This window comes from Leuresthes tenuis, unplaced genomic scaffold, assembly GCF_036924035.1.
Source record: "Leuresthes tenuis unplaced genomic scaffold, fLeuTen1.0.hap1 SCAF_20, whole genome shotgun sequence".
NCBI lineage: Eukaryota > Metazoa > Chordata > Actinopteri > Atheriniformes > Atherinopsidae > Leuresthes > Leuresthes tenuis.
Genome location: NW_027325374.1, coordinates 5,131,477 through 5,152,210, shown reverse-complemented (window position 1 = coordinate 5,152,210; position 20,734 = coordinate 5,131,477). Strand labels below are relative to the sequence as shown.

General features: G+C 39.5%; 3 protein-coding genes across 4 annotated transcripts; 2 read left to right on the top strand and 1 right to left on the bottom strand.

Moving 5' to 3' along the window:
* The first annotated feature begins 1,633 nt into the window (after positions 1-1,633).
* prr15lb (proline rich 15 like b) lies at positions 1,634-9,818 on the top strand. Its single transcript, XM_072374181.1, has 2 exons — positions 1,634-1,817; positions 8,616-9,818. The coding sequence occupies exon 2, from the start codon at positions 8,643-8,645 to the stop codon at positions 8,970-8,972; it is 330 nt and encodes a 109-aa protein (XP_072230282.1). The 5' UTR covers positions 1,634-1,817; positions 8,616-8,642; the 3' UTR covers positions 8,973-9,818.
* A 361-nt stretch (positions 9,819-10,179) lies between these two features.
* Positions 10,180-16,549, bottom strand: pnpo (pyridoxamine 5'-phosphate oxidase). Of its 2 annotated transcripts, XM_072373472.1 has the most exons (8): positions 16,463-16,549; positions 16,135-16,204; positions 15,700-15,824; positions 15,164-15,263; positions 13,603-13,656; positions 13,385-13,513; positions 13,241-13,311; positions 10,180-11,636 (listed from the first exon to the last, which is right to left on the bottom strand). In XM_072373472.1, the coding sequence occupies exons 2-8, from the start codon at positions 16,177-16,179 to the stop codon at positions 11,474-11,476; spliced, it is 687 nt and encodes a 228-aa protein (XP_072229573.1). In that variant the 5' UTR covers positions 16,180-16,204; positions 16,463-16,549; the 3' UTR covers positions 10,180-11,473. The 2 variants fall into 2 exon arrangements, with proteins under 2 accessions (XP_072229573.1, XP_072229572.1); XM_072373471.1 differs by lacking the exon at positions 16,463-16,549 and having other exon boundaries at positions 16,135-16,439.
* A 187-nt stretch (positions 16,550-16,736) lies between these two features.
* mrpl10 (mitochondrial ribosomal protein L10) lies at positions 16,737-20,734 on the top strand. Its single transcript, XM_072373609.1, has 5 exons — positions 16,737-16,845; positions 17,067-17,236; positions 18,333-18,497; positions 18,701-18,845; positions 20,188-20,734. Exons 1-5 carry the CDS (start codon positions 16,755-16,757, stop codon positions 20,421-20,423), a joined length of 807 nt encoding a protein of 268 aa, XP_072229710.1. The 5' UTR covers positions 16,737-16,754; the 3' UTR covers positions 20,424-20,734.

Below are 20,734 nucleotides of genomic sequence, written 5' to 3'. Positions count from 1 at the left end.
TTATGTGGAATGATGAACAGGATTTATCGTGTTTTTTCAAACTCAGTAAACTTAAATATCTCTGGCATTTTTATTTTGACCAATTTGATATGGATAATTATCTTTTTCCTTGTATAAAACTGAAAAATACAAGACCCACTTGGTTTCAAATTATATTTGTCAACATTGTGTTCATAAAACAGCCAGAAGGATTTGAGGCGATTCATCATTTCTTGTTTGGATTACTTTGGAACAGGTAGGGAAATCCCACTTTGACATTTAGAAACAAGCCAGTCATATGTCTTACATTAAACTCAAAAACTATACAAAATTAAATGATTTGTTTTATCTATGCAAGTGAACATCAAATGATTGTTTATTTATATATCAAATTTCTCTTGTTTAGTTTTTCTCTTAATCTCTTCTGTAGCTTTTAAATTGTATTACATATAAATATGTATACATCCTCCACATCTTCCACAGCACCTGATGGGTCTTCGCTGATTGGTCTTGCTTACAGGTGACCCCTTCCTAAGCAGTTTCTGCGAGTCTAACTGCCGACCCGCTGGAGGCGGCTGCAGAACTGTGCATTTGATCAAAATAGACACTGTTATACAGTAATTTTGATGTATTGGTTCATCGGTGCACCTCCTCTAAAACTGAAATTATGCAGCCATATTTTCAGCTGAGAAATTGATATCAAACAACACGTTAAAACTTTTGCATACACACTCATATTTTTTTTAGGTTTGAATTAAATAAAAAGTTACTCATCTCATCAAATATTTGTTCTCACAGCTGTATTTTGCTGTATTGGAGAAACGATGACTTCATTATAGGGTGTTTAAACCATTCTTTGACTTATATATTTCATTAGATCATGAGTGCAGAGGAATTAATGTGGTGCTGTTAGTGTCTTCCAGGTTGGAAGCCACTACTTTGATGTGAAAAGATGTGCAATTGGCTTGTCATATGTTTTTATGTAAAATCTATATCTTGAAAAGTTGGTGTTGTCAGTGAACTATAAGATTTTATAATAAAAAATTTAACTTTAAAAGTGGCACAAAACTTTAAGTTTGTGTGAACGTACTCACTCGGAACTTTTCAGAACAGAACATCATTTAGTTGGGTTACACAGCTCTGGTTTTGTCTTTAAGGCCTGTTCAAAGTGACCCTGAGTGTCTTTTTTTGGTATTAAAATGATGTTATCACTGAAAATACCATTAACACAACTCTTTTTGCTACCATGTGACATCAAGCTAGACAAAAACATACTAGATTCCTGCAGTGTTTCTCACTCTGGTGGCCTAATTTCAGGTAATTTGAATAGTGACCGACTTACAAAGCAAGCGTCCATTCACTGACTGTGATTTTACACATGCAAAACAGTTCTATCTGTCTTTGCCTTCCTCTCCAGCAACAGGAAAACACAGACATAAAAGGTGACTTTATTCTGTATCCAACTTACTCACTTAAACAACACTGAGACTGACAGAAGAATTTCATTTGCAGCTTGAAACACTGCTCATCGCATTAGTCCTGATGTCTTTTTGATCTGGACAAGCCTGAAGCAAGGTCTCTGTTACAACACTTTTTGCACTCAGCTGGGCGGGCTCTAGGTGTGTGTGTGTGTGTGTGTGTGGAGGGTGTGTGCTTAAGTGGTGGACAGAGGGACAATGTAGGAGGGAGAGGCAGTGGCACAGAGATGCTACACCTGTTCACCTGAGGACAAGAAGAAATTTATAGAACAACAAACAGAGGAAGAACAGAGTTTGTCGGCATGTTGGGGCAGTTTCATATCTGAGAGATTTTCCTTCAGGCATTTCATTATCAATAAGGTAAGACAACAGGTGCAGCTAGAAGCTGTTGTATGTCTCAAATAATTAGCTTTTGTTTGGGTTTTATGAGCTTTGAAACAAAACTAACACTTTTCTGTCATAAACACATCAAAGCAGACTTGTTCAAGTGTGCCGTCAGTGTTGGCAGTCATGTACGGACTGACCAACAGTCTTGGCAAGCAAAGTATTTTTAAAGTAATGGCTGAGGCGAAAATAAGCAGTTCAAACTTCTCAAATGCAACAATCTGCTGGCTTATCTGATATTATTATATAATAAAGTCAATCTGCTGGAGTCTGAGTAAGTAAAAAGTAAGAAAAGAACAACATTAGCTTGAACACCCATGACGACAATTTTTATGCAAAATTGTGGTCTTTTCATGATTAATCATAGTAAAATTAATATTAAGGGGTTTTTACAGGAAGAAATTAATATTTCAAGACTTGTTTTATATTCTAACAGTCAATAATGGCTAATCACAGATAATAATGGCTTCAGTTTCATCAATGTGAGCATTTGCATTTTTTCTTTGTATTACGTCCAAGTAAGACAAACAATTATGGACTTTTTGATTAATAATTTAGTTTTTACCCTTTTTTTTCAGTGTATTGATACACATTCAAATACAGAGAGCAGGAAACCAAACTAATATCACAAAAGCACAATCTGTAGATATGTTTTGATATGTGGGGTGTGCTAAGCTACTGAAACTGCCTGAGTGATAGCAGTACCCACCTTAATTCAAGATTGCCACAAGCTTAATCATAAAAGTGATTGCAGTCATGATACTGATGGACTTTGCTGCCATTAAAAGAAAAAAAGCTCCCTGCCACTTCCTAGAAATGTCCACAAATACAAAAAAATAACAAGAATTACCGACACTTTGACTGATGCAAATTAGGATTATCATAAACAGCAGACAAGGAAAAACCCCTTCATCAGCTTGGGACAAGAGTGAGTCTGGCATGAGGAGGGAAACCTGAGAGTCTACTGAGCCTCCGGCTTCATTATGAGAGCAGCACAGGCCTCGGTGCCCTTGGAGCCTCCTCTGAGCCTCCGTCTCTGCAGCTCATGCATTGCGCTGCTGAAACACTTTGCAGCTGGTTAGTGATTTCCAAACGTGTTACCTTGCCACAGTGTTACCTTCCCGCTGTGATCCGTGAGGCTTTGCTGAGCAGCTCACCCACACATAGCAAAATACATGGTAACTTATTAAAAAGAACCATGGAGTGGCCTCTTTTATGTCAACAGGAGTTTTTGTCTCAAAGGTCACATCTAAGTCAAACATTCCGTTCAAAAAAAGAAATATGAGTGCATATTGTGCTGCTATCATCTGCTATTTAACATGACGTGAAAGTGCAGCGCAGTTACTTTGTTCTGCAGAAACTGCTTGATGGAGAGTCAACAAAAACTATGCAAATGCTCTTTGAATGTTTGCAACAGAACAGCCTGCTTTTAAAGACAAAAAATAGGAATACACTTTAGATTTGAATCTAAGATCTCGAGAAAAACAACAGCGAAGACGCAGAGAGGTAAACGCTGTGCGTTAGACGGTTGCTGCAGCAGCCCATAAAAGCTCTTCCTGGTTCAGTAGCTAACTCAGAAATACAGGCAATTAGGCAACACTGGGCCGTGCTTCAGCATTATGGCACAGAGGAGCCTGTATAAGAGTACAAGAAGTGTGTTTTAATATGCTAAATGACAGATTTCAAGTCAATATCCAAACCACGGTGCAACATTAAATCAAAATCTATGTCTTGAAGCTTTCTGTATTGTACGTGCCAGTTGCCAAATGTCACGTAGTTCCGATAAGAGTCTGATGAATGTTTCTGTAAAGGGCGAAGACCTTTTATTTGCATAGACAGATGCTGAATGATAAAAGATAACCCCACCAAAGGGAAATTTGCCCCCCTCTTTGCTTCCTTTCAGCCCTAATAAAAGAGACATTGTAGTATTTATGAAGCCCACATACTTTTTGGATTTCACACAGTTCAGATCTGAGTGTATATTTGATGAATAAACATCAAATTCCATTAAAACATCATCTTAAAGCTATTTGTGGGAAGGCTGGATGATTCTGATCTGCTTTATAGCTACAAAGTAGCTGGTTTATTAGAAAATATGTTAAAATGAATCTATTTTGTGGTATAATAAGTATGAGTTAGTAGTGCAGCTTTCCCCCACAGCTTTAAAGTAAATATAATTGATCTTTCATTACGGATGTAGTCAACTAAATGGTGAAAACACAAAAAAAATGTAATCTTTTGTTTCACCTACACTAAACCCAACATTTCAAATGCCAAACTTTTAACGATAAAGCAGAAATACAGCGTTGGCTCAGTGGTTAGAGTGGGTTGTCTGATTACTGGAAGGTTGACGGTTTGATTCCCACTCTCACCACTCAAAGATTGGTGAACTGACAGCTGGAGGGGTGGAAGTCCACCTCTATGCCACTGCTGAGGTGCCCTTGAGCAAGGCCAGTGTATATGGCATCTGTCTCCATGAGTGTGTGACCCTGAGCATGTTCAACAGGTGCCAACCTGGGTGGGTTAAATGCAGAGGAGTAATTTTGTGCATTACCCTGTATCTACATGACAATAAATCTAATCTTAATTATCTGATCTTAGTTTCTTTTAGTTTCCATTGAACAAACGTCCATGCTGTCACTTTCTGAATTGAATACTTAAATAATTCACCTTTAACAGAGCATGGAAGTAAATTCTTTAAGCGGTTTTGGGCTCTTCTCAGGAGCACGTCAAACAATGAACATCTTAACCTGAGAAGAGACGATAGTGATAGTTTTCATCTGTTGTGATTGTGAAACTATTTGATATGTCAAAGAAAGATCTCAGCCTGAAAATGACCTCTTCAGATTATTAGCCACCAAATGTGAAAAACACAAATGTTCAAAGAAAAGCAGCAAAACTACTGAGAGTATTTTTATATTTTTACTTGGAAATGGACTGAAAACGACCTTTTAAACTATTCATTTTAACTTATTGTTGGAGCTCTTGTATTCTCCTTCACCTTTCAGTCCAAGGCCATTTTTTTTCTGTACATCTCTCTTTAAAAAAAATCTTCAAATTCAGTCAGCAGCGCCATTAAAGTAAAACCGAAGTTACAAATCTCATTAATTTCATGGATAACAAACAATTTGGAGAATTTAGACCTAATAGAAGACTCTTTATTCCCTTCAACAGGCTAGTTTGTTACCTCCACTCTATCAGATTGGTATATAATGTCATACACTTGTGTTATTGAGGAAACAACCTAACCAAAGTCAGTGCAACAGAAATGAAGCACAACCATTCTGCAGCCATTCTATTCTCTTTACCAGCGGGTTTTGTTATATCAGCAGATACAATCTGCCTTCTTGACCTCTGGACATGACATCACATGTTTCACAACTGAATATTGTGTGTTATTCTTCAGAAAACAGCAGCTTTAACAACACAGTAATAAAACAAGCAGAGAGAAAATAATCTTAAATCTTTTGTGTATATAGATATACAGAAAAAAGGGAATTCACAGGCAATAATTGAATGAAACAAAAGGAATTTTAAAACACACAAAATGAGTCAAAGAAAACAGAAACGTAGCGAGGTTACCTTTTCTTATTAGTAGGTGGATTTATAGTCATTTTCCAAACAATGCCAAACAATAAACCTTTTATGATCCATGCGGTCAGATTACTGAGTTAATAATTGTTTCATAAGGAAGTTTTTTGTTTGAGCAGAATGGTTACCAGGCAGCGGAGGATCACAGAAGCTATTGTTGCCTCTGTATTCATTCAACAAAACAAATGAAACCAAAATCATGTCAAAAGTTGATATAGCAGCACTCAGTCATGTTACAACACTAGCTCTGTGGTTGCATAACAAGTTTCCGAGCTGCAGGTTCAGCACTAACACAGCAGCTTGCTTCCCGATCAGTGTGTAGTTTTCATAACACATGACATGGGAGTGACAGAGGATCCTGTTCGGGTGATCATTAATTCATCAGCTGAGAGCAGAGTTTCAGGTGTTGGTTCATCTAATCACAGAGATGTGCCACAGGTGAAAGAAGGCAGCCACGCTGTCGGCTTTCTATGAACGAGTCTGCAGAGTACATGCTGAGTACACATTGTTATTTGTACTTTTGAACTGGCGGATGAACAATGAGACAGTGACGGCCCATCAAAAGCACAAATCTGCAGAAGAAATCATGCGTGGACTGTCACTGTTCTCCACAATTCAGATGGAAATATTGAGAATTTGAAGGCACATCACACCGTGCTGCATGTGTTACCTTCCGTGACCTCCGTGTTGTTATGAAATGTTGTTGGTTTTGCTGTGTTTGTCCATCTGAGTGTCTCCACACAAGTAACAGTAGGCAGCTAGAACAGGTGCAGAGAGTCTGCTTTTCAACGTGTAGGACAGGCACCAATTTATAATAACTATTACCTGTTATTTTGTCTTTTTTGTCCACCAGAAAGTGGCCAGCATTCGGTAAAAGAGATGATTCAGACATTTGGTCAGTGATTTTCAGTGAGGAGACAGAAATACAACTCAATCAAAAATGAAAATCACGAGTCATTTACAACCCTTCATAACCACCAGGATGATGTTTGTGTAGTGTTGGAAGTGGACGAATGCATGTGATACATTTGCAACCCAAGCACTTGAATAAAGTTCCATTATAAAACTCACACTGTGCGTCCTTAAATCCCGTGAATCGATGATTTTAAAGAGTCTTCCTTTCGCTCTGCCAACTATCATCGTCGATAGCTAAAAAAAACTTCTACATGTAGAGGAAAGGGGAAGAGATGGAATCAGGAAAAGCTGAAAGTATCTGGACTTTGCTGAGAATAATTGAATTGAGCTACTGAAGCAACATCATCTTATGATTAAACCATTGTATCACATTCTGAACCACTTTTACCAATTTATCTTAGTATAAAACCACCAAATACGAGTAATTTTGGTGGCTTTTAAATGATATCGATGTATTTCAGTCTCAAAACTCTGTAGAAATGTTTCTGTCATAAAAACTCGCAGTGGACAGATGCGTTCGGCATTTGGTTATAAATGATAAAAATGGACTGAGATGTGATTTTAGAGGCTGATTCTACAGGTTGAAGACACTCAGAGATGGAGGTGAGACAGGCCACATGCTTCACATAAAAGATTGCAGGAAAAAGTCTTGTCCTTTCATTTCACTGTGGGTGGAGATGTTTGCAAAACTAGATTATCATATCTACAGATTACACTTCACATTCACATTCATCGCAAGCCAATAAGAGATTATTTCATGTAAAATGCTCATTTTATTTACATTCCTTAGATACACAATAAAACACAGCATCTGACATCCACAGACTAATAAGAGGGTCTAGAAGTAGTAAATAACATTCCTATTAAATAAAAAAGAACATTACTAGTTACTTTACATACTGAGATTTATTCACTGTACACAATATTTCTTTCTTACTTCTTTAATCCTTTCAAAGTAACTAAGTTTGAACCTTCGCTGTTGAATCTAAAAACTGATATCTGAAAGCTTTTGACGCTTTCAGTTTCAGAGGTCAGTTGTGGCTTTGAGCAGCAGGAGTCTGCTGGGTCTTTAGGCCAATAGATCACATGACTCGAGGAGCTCCGTAGTGTGTTTCCATTCCCAGACGTCCCTCGAGGATCCAGACTGGGACCACTGCTTTTTACTTCATGTTACAGTCTTGTGTTCTTTTGGCTCAGCTCTCTTCAGGTTAAAGAATAATTTTGATGACGAGCAGAATTCCTTAAACTGAAATGTGGGTCTAACAGCTCAGCATTATGAAAACATTGGAATTTGTTGAGGCAGTAGATTGACGGTATGTACCATACTTAATCATGAGATCAGTCAACAGTAATAGCTCCGCTTGTTGCACATTGTGGATCTGATCTGTGAACTACAATAACTTATAAAAGTGCCTCCTATTTTCTGAATGGTTTCTATAAAAGTGTTCACTCATGATCCTATGCAACTAAGCATCTGGTGCATAAGGTTATGCATTAATTACGCATGACTGCTACTGCAAAGCTGGGTCGTTACTATTATCTACAAGACGTACCTTGTTTCCTCAATCATAAAGCTTCAGTCGAGGAGATTCTGAAACTTCTCTAGATCATGTTATTGATATGAATATTAGTGTTTCAATTAATGGGATCATGTGTGTCTGTGATGGTTGTTTGGAGTGAATGTTTTTCACCGAATGATGGGGTTTGTTCTGAGGTCTGTTTTACAAAAGAGATGAGACTTCATGATCAAATAAATCACAAATGTTTAAAGCCTTTCATACTGCCAGATAATACGAAAAATCCTCTTTACTGTTCCCTCACTTTAAAATACTCTGAAGTCATCGTAACCCAAAGACGTATAATTTAAGTGCACGACCTTTATCAGAAATGGCCCCACGATGACTCGAACCCGGCCGGTCGGCTATATAGGAGCCAGGTTTGGGTGCTGAAACGGAGGAAATTCTAGTCACTACACATACTGGTCCAAATGTGTCAATCTTCTGCCCATACAGACTCAAATCCACACACTCCACACACCATGATTAAGCCATAGTGGGCTCCCTTTTGATGAGGAACACAGCCGAATGTGCCATCACTTGGCTTTTGAGTTGTTTGGGCTGGGTCCGTACAGTAAAACTGGGCATACAGTCAGACATCTATCTGAGATATGTTGGTAAGCTGAAATGGAACCTCCTCTATGATAAAATGTTAACACCAGATGTAGGGACAGTTCTCAGCAGTCTTAACTGTGTGCTCTGGTCCCTGCAGGTCAGTCCTCCGGTCTGTGTTGGTGCCATGGCTGATCCAAGCTGGTGGAAGCTGACCTTTTTACGCAAGAAGAAGTCTGAACCTAAGGTTCTGTATGAAATCCCTGCAGAGTACGGCAGCAACAACGGGAACAAGGAGCACTCAAACAGCCCTCCAGACCATATGGACAGTGAGTTAAGTGCCAGACTGGAGAAGATCGTAGATAAATCTGCCACCAAGGGCCGCCACGTCAAGGTCTCCCACTCCGGTCGCTTTAAGGAGAAGAAGAAGGTCCGGGCCACGCTGGCTGAGAACCCAAGTCTGTATGGAGAGCACAACCTCAGTCACGAGAACCATAAAAAAAAGACTGACATATAACCAAATCTTCATACTTGATCATAAATGTGTCATAAATCAGTGTCACACTTACAAAAGCTTTGAAGAGGGCTCAAACCCCTGTGCTATGCACCGTTCCCAGGGAGGTGCTGTGACCAATGGACTCACACCTAAACAAACAGCTGGTGTAAGAAATTAAACCTTTCGGCGTTCACACAACTGAGCTGGCACCAGTTCTCGAGATACTCGTCTCATATCAGTTCTGTCATGATTTTAAGGTTTTAATCCAACATTGACTGCAGATCAACATGTGTTTTATATCTTTTAGATGGCATGAGTGACATGAAGGAAAAGTCTAGTATAATCTCCTCGATTATCATGATTAAAAAGTAACTAATTTTTATTTAGCTTTATTTTCATTATTCTACATGTGGGGCTGTTTTAGTTTTTGTCTTTAAATTAAGCTGCATCAGTTCAAGATGCATACGTTACACAGAAGAGCAAATTTTACGATTAAAGCAAATAAAGGACTATTTCAAAGGCTGTGTGTGCGAGATTGTGGTGGATACTCACACATTGTTTTTTTAAAAGAAGAATAACTTTCCACAAAAAAAAATAAGCAGTTTAACAATGAAACAGTTGGTGTGTTAATGCTTTTCTCAGATATATTCCTTTTGGTTTAAACTTTTTTTTTTAACTGTGCATAATGTGTTTTTTTTTAATGGATCAAATAGGATACAATCAAACGTTATATGAATGAACTTTGTGAAATTTTATAGTTGCTTTGTCCACTTACTCTTTGGGCCACAACAGATGATAAATTAAAATCAGTGAATGCTGTTTATGAACTTTTTTGTTGGAGTTTAAATAAATATAAAGATGTGTTAACGTGGCAGAGGTCTTTGTTGTTCGAGGAGTCCGCAGCTGAGAGCAGTTTGACGGCGGCTGCTTTAAGCAAGTCGATCTTACAGGGATCGTTCTTCCTCTGGGTTATCAAGCTGCTCGTCGTTTCACCTGAGCCATTGTTGCTAGGATTTGTTGTCATGGTAACAGTAAGCAGACACTGACATCTGACACCTTGTGGTGCACTTTTTAAATTTCGGTAATGCAGTGTTCAGACTGTCAGTTCGCAAACCGAATGCAGATATTTAAAGAAAATGCTCATTTCAGCTGCTAATTTTATCTTCTATCTGTTGATTTCTGCTTTTGTTTTGTGGCTGACATCTGCTGGACAAACATGCTCCCAGTCTCCAGTGTTAGAAATCAAACTTTATTACCATTATCATGTCAAAAATTAAATACAATCTTGGTACAAGACACAACAGTTGGCACAACTAACAATATCAGCTCCTTTAACCTCATTGTTAAAAGGCAGTTTGAATCACTGTCATAGATTAACAGCTCCCATCAATTCGTATTGAACTTCAGGCAGCCGATTATCAACATGAATCACTTTACAGTCAAGTTTTCCTTTAATTTCCTCGTAAGAAACCGATGTGCGACTGTAAATTCCCCAGATAGTTCATGGTATAACATCAGGTAACCAAAAGTAAAAATGGAGACAGGATTAATTGTTCAGACTTTGGAGTCAATAATTCTAATTATAACCTTCATAATCTTAGAAATGTGATTTAAGGGTAATTTCAATTTACAACTCTGTAAATTAGGTCAATTAGCAACAGATAAAGTACTGATCTGGCACGCTTGTACTTTTTGTTGCGAGTTTGTTTCAGTATACATCAGCTGTCCTTGAATCTACAGTTATTACATTTCCAGATGTCGTTGGAAACATGTTAACAGTTAGATGTTTGTAGGAGAGTTCACAGTTAGGAGTGGTTTACTAACACATCTGTGAGTGTATCAGCACACCAACACTCACAACTATGCACTCAACAAGAACACACATCTGAATTAATGCCTTTGTGGCAAAAAACAGAGAACATTTAGGCATCATAAAAGAGGATCTGGCAACAGATGCAAAGAATTGTTTTATCTAATTAATCAGGGATTGAATGAGGCCCTTCTTTGATAGAGATTTCCCTGGAAAACTGCGGCCAAATCAAACAACTGTCTTCATTTTCACTATAATTAGCACACTAGTTTCTCTGAAAATAATAAACCTGCAGAACAATGAAAAGAACTACATCCTTAATGCTGACTGTGCTTTTTTTCAAAATGTTATAAAGGAAATAAGACACAGCTTGTCCTAAAAGTAAATGAAAACACAATAAAACAACCAACTGCAAATCATTACCTGACAGGACCAGATGGACTTTACTCTCCTCTGTGAGTTTCATTTCATCACACGTGGAGAAGGTAAAGCTGCAGAGTACAGTCAGGCTGTGTTAGAGAGCTTCACTTACACACACTTACAGCGACGTTTGGCCTGTTGATTTATCCCACGCACAGTTCCACCCATTTAAAATACATCAAATGGTTTTCAGCAGTATCTTCAGATGTTGGTTATTTTAAGTGAGGTAACGATGATGATTTTTCTAGATCACGATGTTCTGGATGAATCCTCCTGATGCCACAGGAAGTTCTCATGGAGACAGTCGCTGGTACACCCAGCCTCCCTCGGCTTCGTGCTGAAACTCTCCCAGCATCTCTCCGTCCTTCATCCTTGTGAAAACGATGCGGTCGTGAAGTCTGTTGGTCTGACCCTGCCAGAACTCGATCAGATAAGGCTTGACGACGTAGCCGCCCCTGTTAGCAGCACAAGGAACAGGAGAAATCAAAACACTGCTGAAATCACGTTTTTTATTTTGTTCTGAGAGCTGAAGGAGATTATGGTGACACAGATTTAGTCCAGCAGTAAAATAGCTTGGCGTATAGACAGAGAAATGGTGAAAAACGGTTAGCATCACTCTCAATCTCATTGTTTTAGCAACCATGACTGACAAGAGATCTACAGCAGACAACTAAAGACAACTAAAGACCCTCTTTACCCTACCCGCCTACCTGTAAATCGCTTTGGATTAAAGCGTCTGCCAAATGCATAAACATATCATGCACATTCTTTGCAGTTGCTTGACTATTTTGTGGGATTTTGATGTCATCTTTGTGGCTTCCTTAACATGACATAAAAACTCATGTGTATGGCTGAATATCTGCATTATTCACACTGAGACTTGTTTTTATGATTCGATGGAGCCAAAGAGCAAAGAATTAACCAAATTCTCCAGTGTTACTTTAACACAGTGAACATTCAGCTTTCTTTGGTTTAATCTGTTTAGTGGAATAAATACAGTTCTGTACAGATAAGAAGAAAAATGCACGTTACTTTAACTTTTGTAAATTACTATGGGTGACCAATGATCAAACACGTTCTTGGAGTGCTAACTGAAATGGGAGACGTTCTATCTATAACAACAAGATGTGCAAAGGATGTGTTTCAAGGGTTAGTTTGGCCTCATATGAATTATTTCTCAATAGTTTGATCCAATACTTCTTTACCAAATAAAACGTGTAGCTATTTCTTAAGTGTTGAGAGTTGACTTTGTTAAAAATGCAAGAAAAGTTGCTGAATTCTTAAACTGTTTTAGTGTCAGAATAAAGAAAAGCCACCTTTCTGTGCTTTTATCTGGAAAAATACACAGAATAACTTCTTCTTAAGCATGCTACTAGAGGTTGTCCTACCTCACAAAAATACAAAAAGATCTGCTCAATGTACAGCTGTACAATTTTAAGTTAGAAGGAAGTTAACCAGTAAATACGTGTCCTTTTATAAATATAAGTGTTTTCTTATATTTTTCATCATTTTTACCTGTTAAAATATGATGGATTCCATTAAACTTCATCTTTTCCTTGTGATTGCATTATACAGTTGTTGTTTATTATTTACTATGTGTGATAGATGTTATTAAAGATGTTATATTGACGTATTGTGATGAGAAGGTTGAATATGTGTCCAGTATTTTCAGTGTGTGGACCCACGGGAAAATAGCTGCTACCATGCAAAAGGTACTGGGATCTTACTAAAGAAACCCAAGTGTGACGCAGCAAATTGTTGCTTTTCACATGGATAAAACCACCAAGCTTTAACATGAGAATGATACATCTTGAGTGATGGTGGGCTGGTGTTGTTCCTTCTGACTACAGCCAGGCTTCTCTCTGCTTTGTGTTAAGCTGAGCTGATGCTTCACTCTTTAAGAGATTTATATGTAAACACAGAAATGAGCGACGTGTCAATCTTCTCATGCAACTCTAACGCGAGACACTGAACACCAGACCAAAGCATCTCCACCTTCATCATCAGTTTAAGATTTTATAGTTTGATTTCGCAGAAGGAAAAGTAAAATAATGCCTACCAGTAGTCAGGCATGGGCACCTCTGTGTCCTTGTACTTCTCCTCCAGTTCTGCATTTTTCTGCCTTAGATACTAAAAGAAATTGCTCAAGTTTAGCCTTTGACCTCATGCGTTTCACCAACAACAGTTCGGTTTTGGTTCTTACATCTCTGTTGGGAACAGGAGTGCTCTGTCGGCTCACAACAGCCCCGATCTGACTGCTCTTCGGTCGCGAGTGGAAGTAGTCACAGGAGCTCTGGAACGGGATCCGCTCCACTGAACCCTCAATGCGAATCTACAAGTCAAAAGAACGATATATTGACCATCATTGTTGGAAAAAACACCAAATGTGATTGATAACAGAAAACTTTAAAGTTGCTGCACCTGTCTGTTGAGTGGTTCCCAGTAGAAAACCAGGCATGCGTATGGATTACTCTCCTGTGAAAGGAAACAGAGGAGAAGGTAGTGAACTCTCACATTAACTGTGGCGTAAAAGCAGTCTTCTGACAACAACCTTAACATTAAGCAACATCTTTATACTCTCGCTTCATAGGCTGCATTAAAGGGCCTGTGTCAAGTGATGCACTATGACCAAAGGAAAGAACAGAGACCTGGGAAATACAAAAGAAACAACCAGCAATGACATGAGTGCACTAATGTTCAATGGTTTTCTGGGTACGACTCATGAAAAAACACTGAGAAATGCACATCACATTACAAGCTACTGCAACCAAAGCTCACGCATTCAAATAGCTTGTTTTGTCTGAATGTTTGACACAAATTCAATTAGTTATTAATCTATTTAATTAGAAATATTAACAAATGAGAAAAAGAAGTGATCATTTTAGCATATTAATCAGACAATAAATGCTGCTTGACCTCAATTATTTCAAATCCAATATAAAGTCAAAATAAATTGCAGTTTTAAAAGTTTTTTCTCACCGAGAGAAATAAAAGATGGATAAAACATGGAACACTGTCTCAGCAATGTTCATTGTTGTAATAACGTAGAGGTCCTTCAGTATAACACCAGAGCAAACCAGAAAACAAAAAGTAAAAATAAATCATAGAGATATTAGACATGTCTCATTTAATCAAAGACAAATTTAGATTCTTGAGGAGGTAAGGAGGCCTGCTACTGATTGTTTACATGATTTCTCTACAGAAAAGGCTAAACTACAAGGTTCATGAAGACACATGCAGTGTTTTCACCCTGAAGACAAGCAAGTCAAAGGAGATGACTGGATTTTAGGAGGACCAGGAATGAGCCAAACACTACTTCTGTGGAGGTGGTGGAGGACTGCAGACACCTGGGACTTTACCTGGACATCAGACTTGACCACAGAGTCTTAAGACTCGACTGGAAATGCAACGCTGAGGCTGTTTACAAGAAGGGACAGAGCAGACTTTACTTCTTCAGGAATCTTAGGTCTTTTAAAGTTTGCAGAAAGATGTTGCATATCTTCTAAGGCTGTGGTGGAGAATACAATTTGCTTTGCAGCTTTTGTTGGGGCAGCAACATCATTATCAAAGCCAGTGACTCAAAGAAACTGAACAAAGGGGAGAGAAGAAGGTTGGCTCTGGAGCCCCGAGAGCTGATTGTAGAAAAAAAGAAAGCTATCTTCAGTCTGAGTTAAAGCTGCAATAAATACGGGTACAGAAGGTCATTCCTGCCTGCAGTAAATAACTTCTATAATTTTTACTCTGTGCCAAGAGAGGGGATTCTATTAGGATGAAATGAGGGATTTACTGGGCTCTCCGTTCCTTAATAATTTACACTTTTACTTGTTCTTTTAGAAAATAATAGATTTTTCCCTTTCACACCAAAACAAATTGATTTACCTTTTGAACAAATAAAGCACCATTTGTGTCAATTCGGTTCTATGTGCCACATATGAGGTGGTCACATGGTTGCTGAAAGTCTGTGAAAGACAAAATGACTCACCAGCTCAGAACCCTTTCTGCTCTCGTAGTTTGTGAAGAAACGGAACCCCTCATTGCTGTAGCCCTTCAGGAGAACCATACGGGCACACGGACGACCGTCCCTGAACAGACAGGCGTAAGATGGACTGTGAGAAAGTGCCATGATAAATCTAAAGCTTTTCACCCCACACTCAAATGCAGGAATGGTCCCAGGAAGGTGCATTTATTGGCTTTGTTACTCCAACTAAACCCCAGTAAGGTACGAGCACTGTTACTTAAAACTGTTGCATTTTTGTATAAACAATTCTACACCCTTAATGACAGAAATGTATCCATTGAAAACTCAATTACAAAGGACCCGTTGGACTTATTTGCCTTTTCCAAAGGGTCACTTTTAGTTTTCAGTGATGATTTTGCACCTTTAAAATCAAACCGCAGGTCCTCAGTATTTATCTGAAGGACCACTTATGTACCTTACTTGGTTCTTTTGTTCACTGTAGCTTTGTGTACAATGATTAAACCAGTATTTCTCTCTGTGCAGGTGGTAGTGTTACCTACTTGGTGGCAGTGGCGATGCACATAGCATTAGCCTCTCCAATTTCAGGACACTTTGTGGCTTCATCGAACCAGTTTCCAAATTGCTTGATGGGGTCCAAAGATGCAAGCTGATTCTCCTCAAAACACTGTGAGCAAAACAACCAATCACACACAAAAACAGATACTTGCACTCTAATATGAACTGCATGTAGATCTAAGAGGTCATTTCCCAATTTGGGCTCTGGGAGGAGACAGACAGTGTCATTCCCTTTTGATTACTCATCCAGGATTTGGTTAAGTTTTTAATAATAGTGTAAGCTGTTCGAGAAATAAATCCAAGCTAATGCACACACAATCCAGTATGTATGTGCAGCGTGAAGCCTCATGACCTTGCAGTTTGGGGCTTGAATTTGTTCAATACAGTGCACCAAAACACACAGTTCTGGTCACACTCACCTCTTCATCTCCCTTGTACTTCTTCCTCATATTACTCAGATCCATGTTGTTGCTGTCAGTCGTCGATTTCCTGCAGAAATCCAGAGAAAAAACGCTTTGTTTCCCCACTGTCAGTGAGATATGCGAAGGGAGATTTCTACCAAATAGGCTGAAATGCCTTAATAAATTCGTACTGAGTATGCGCCTCATGCTTGTCAAAATGACTCTGACGTAACCCTTCCTTTACGTAAACGATTATGCAAACGTGCGACCCTTGTCGGCAAACAGACCAAATATTGTCGTATAAGAGCGGACAGGACAGTTTTAAAAATCATTTCTCCATACTTACTGTTCTAGAAGATACAAAAGTTAGAGCAGTATGCAGCAGATGTGGTTTAAATGCACACGATAACGCTAATTATTAAACGCCTGAGTCAAAACGTAGCGATGCATTCACGTGAAATCTGTTATCCCGGATTCTTCCAGTAGTGCGCATATCATTCAGATTATTTGGATTTTTTCGAGCAGTCATATTATCTTTTTGAGTATTTTAATTGTTACTTTTTATGTCAACTAGCTTTGACCCAATCTAAATCTGATTTCCTTCTGAGATAATCTGGTAGTGTCCGATGTTAACTTGAATGCAGCACCCATGCTATCGTCACTTCCTAAATTACGTTTTCCGGTCAAAGATGGCGGCGACCTTGTTTGGACGGTTGCTACCTAAACAGGGTACAGTACACTAAATACTGTGTTTCTAACTCGAGCTTTTTGTATGTGTAGTGTTATTAATGTGTTTTCTATGTTTGTCGAGCTATCTGCTGTTAGCCATGTTAGCAGCGCTTCGGTTAAACAGCCAGAAGTGTGGTTCAGCTAGCCGACGTTAGCTCAGCAGTCAAACGGCCACCAGCAGACATTTACCAGACATTTAACAGACATTTTGTGGCTTTCAGGGTGGCTGCCTCTAACACAGAGTGTTCGACACGGTTCCAAGGCTGTGACCCGCCACAGGAAACCCCTTCACTTCCTTAAACAGAAGCTCTTGGCCGTCACACAGTACATCCCTCCTGCTCGGGTGGCTCCTCCAGGCGTCTACCCAGTCCAAGGCAAACGCTTTCAGGAGGTAACACCAGCATGTATTAACAGTTTGTACGCACTGAAAGGTTTCGTACTCCACGTATAATAGGGACCGTGGCATGACAATGTGCGTACAGCGTTGCAAGCTACCAGCAGCAAATTGCAAAGCACTGTCTCTTATCAGAAGTATTCAATATAATGCTTCCACCCCTGTTTCTGCACTGTCTATGGAAAGTTGTCATTGAGTAAGGAAATACACAATAAGATTAATAATTTCTGAGAATTTTGTTTAGGATGAGAAAGCTTTAAGCCTTTAGCTTAAATACTGGAGACAAATGTTGTTTCATCCTCAACATTCAGAGCTGAAATACTGCTGAGAGTTATTTCCTTCAGCCTGCATTCCTTCTCCCTGTGCCACAACCACAATCGCCAGTCATCTGTCGAATTTTCTCTGTTTATGTGAGGCAGTATGATGGCATGTTAGGCACTGCAGAGTTTTTGAGGTATTAATGACAGGAGGAGGGCACAGAGAAGAAACCTGCTGGGATGCAGCGGGACCCCATGGCAGCGCAGTGCGAGCTGCTTTTGAGACACTTTGATGGTCCCCTCTCTTTTCTCCAACTCTGCTTGTCTCAGATGGACTCGAGATGGCCTCTCTCTGGCACCAGACTCCCCAGTTTCTGCTTCACAATATACAATGATTATCATAACATTGTTTTATTGTGTCCAATCTGCTTATTGTGTAAAAATGTAATTTGTGCTGGAAAAACAGAGCTTGTTTTAACCGAAGCAAACAGCTTACACGTGAAATCATGAATACAAAGATGTGTTATTTGTTCAAAGTTCAGGATTCTGTCACTTAAATGAATGAAAACATTCAGTATCACAGCTTCAAAATGTTATTGTTGTTATGCTGATATGATTAGTTCCGTAGATACCTATAAGAGATAGTACAGCCATTTCCTTTTAGATAAATCTGATTGACTTTCTTTATGGGTATTTATAAAGAGACCAAACTATCAAAAATATCTCTTGATCTCAGTACTCGTACTTTCAGCTGGTAATGCTTACAACGTTCCTTGTTTTGATTTAGAGATTTGTAGCTTTATTGTAACACAGTCTTTTCTCTTTGCTTCCATCAGGATAATGGTTTGGTGTTACTCCTGAAGAAGGATCTGAAGAGGGTGTTCCAGGACTACAAAATGATTGCTGTGGTCCAGAACAACAGCATCAGTGCTGAGGACATGATGATTCTCAAGCACAGGCTTTATAAACACGGCATCAGTGTCAAGTTCTTCCCCAACCAGGTAAAACTGATCATAAAAGTATTTTTTAAAAAAAGAAGCTGTTCCCACTTCCTTTGTGTACAAACACAATGTTATTCTTCTATTTTGTTTTTGTTCCAGGGAGTTGAAAAAGATAAATTGTCTTATTTAAGAATTCAGTTTTAGTCGTTAAAATGTATATCTCTAAATGGGGTACCTAACATCTACTTCTGTTCTATTTTCAGGTGACGCGATCATTCCTCAGTGACTCAGTTTACTGCAACATGGTTCCTCTGTTCATCGGTCCAACAGTTCTGTTCGTCAGTAAAGAACCGAAGGTGAAGGAGATGCTGTCGTCTCTGAGGGCCAGCCCACAGATGACTCTCCTGGGTAAGGTTACAGGATCATCTGATCATGTTATGATGCCTCAGGAACTATTAACTGTAAAGAAACATGGATGATATTTACGCTGTAACTTACCAGCACTGATACTGTGTGACAGCTACAACCAGGCAAAGCAACATTTTCAAAAGGTGAGCAGCTGGATAGATTCTGTGGTTTGGAATAACTTAAAGGTTTTTGATGGCTCTCAGAAAGTCAAGTGTCAGCATGAGGTTGCTGATTATGGTTAAATGTCATCTTAATAATCAAGTGTGAAAAAGAAACAGTCTGTGAGGCGAGACCTCGACCCAGTGGGTTAATTGTGGAGTTCCTGATGCAAGTTAAATCCAAGTTAAACGGTGGTTACCAGACGAATGTGTGAATGTTCGTAGATCTGAGGCACGTGTAAATGTCCCCATCTCCAACTTTTTTAATTGTTTTCAAGGAGCCAGCACAGGAGGAGCTGCTGGTTAGCTGTCAGAGAGGAGTAGGGCTGTCAAAAGTGCTCAAAAATGGCTCCACAATTTTTCCAACAACCGACCAAAATCCCAAGTATTTCCAGGCAGGGCTTTTCATATTTTGGGGGGTTAAAATCCCTTTTTTCTGCACCTGCGGTTGAGTTGGGCTCTGAACTTTCTGCCATCTTCACGTAAGGCAACTTTAAGCAGTGACGCTGTGCCTGACAGTGCGACTCCTGTGACCTGTTCCCGAAAGTAGGTCTAAAATATGGATATTTTCTACAATGTGTTTTTGTCTGAAATGCTGCACGTTAGGTTCTTTAGGGATGTCCTTATGTTTATGTCTTTTAGACTTCAATCTAGTGGAAATTAAAAACAAGGAACAATTCACATAAGCAGCTTTTTCACATATTGGTTGTAGGCGAAAGAACAGATATGCTAATTACACCTGCTGCTGTTCCTCATCATAATTCACACGTCAAATCGAGTCCCTCAGCCCCACATCGCTGTCCTTACAAACATCGAGCAGGCGTCCAGGAATCAGCTGAGTGGCGAGTTCTGAGATAATGGCTTGATGTGTTTAAACACACGAGGGGGCCCCGTTTCGCCTCCTCAGTCGTATCAGGAGCAGATCAGCTTCAACCTGCCGCAGCGCCTCTGTACTTTCACACGTGACCCGACGCACAGTGAAAGCTCATCAGCCCTGGCTTGAAAGAGGCTGAAGTTACAACAACACTGAAAATCTTTTCTGAACTTGACGTTAATTTCTTGGTCTCATTGCAAAGTGTTGTAATGATAGCAGCTGCTTTTGCTTGATATTCATTTATCTGACAAGAGAACGTCACGTTTAACAGAGAAAGACTCCTAAATGCAACACGCTCATCTCTCCACAGGAGGCTGCATAGACAACACATTACTGAGCTCACAGGGCATCGTGAGCTACTCCAAACTGCCGTCATTGACGGTTGTCCAGGGCGAGCTGGTCAGCGGGCTGACGATGCTGACCTCCCACACAGCCTCCATGCTGCAGCACCACCCGGCCCACCTGTCCGCCCTGCTGCAGCAGTACATCAAACAGCAGAGCCCGGACAGCGCAGAGGCAGCTCCCAAAGCAGAGGAGGCCTCGTAGAAGTTCAGAGGATATGTCGAGACTGTCGCCTCGCAGATTTACAGCTGAGTGGGATGATGCAGATGAGCTGGATGCACACTTGAATGTGTGTTTTAGTTTGGTATCAAGACTGAAAATGCTTCATTTGAGTGAGGCAGCTATATTTTCTACTGAATCAGTGTGCATCTGCCATAGGGACCTAAAGTGACTGGCTTCAGTGCACCTCAGCCTCATGGTGGAATTATTAGAGGGACAATCCTGCAGAAATGTCATTTCTTTTCACCCCTTATTTAAACATATTGTCATGTGTTAATAAACTACATGAAGTCTGT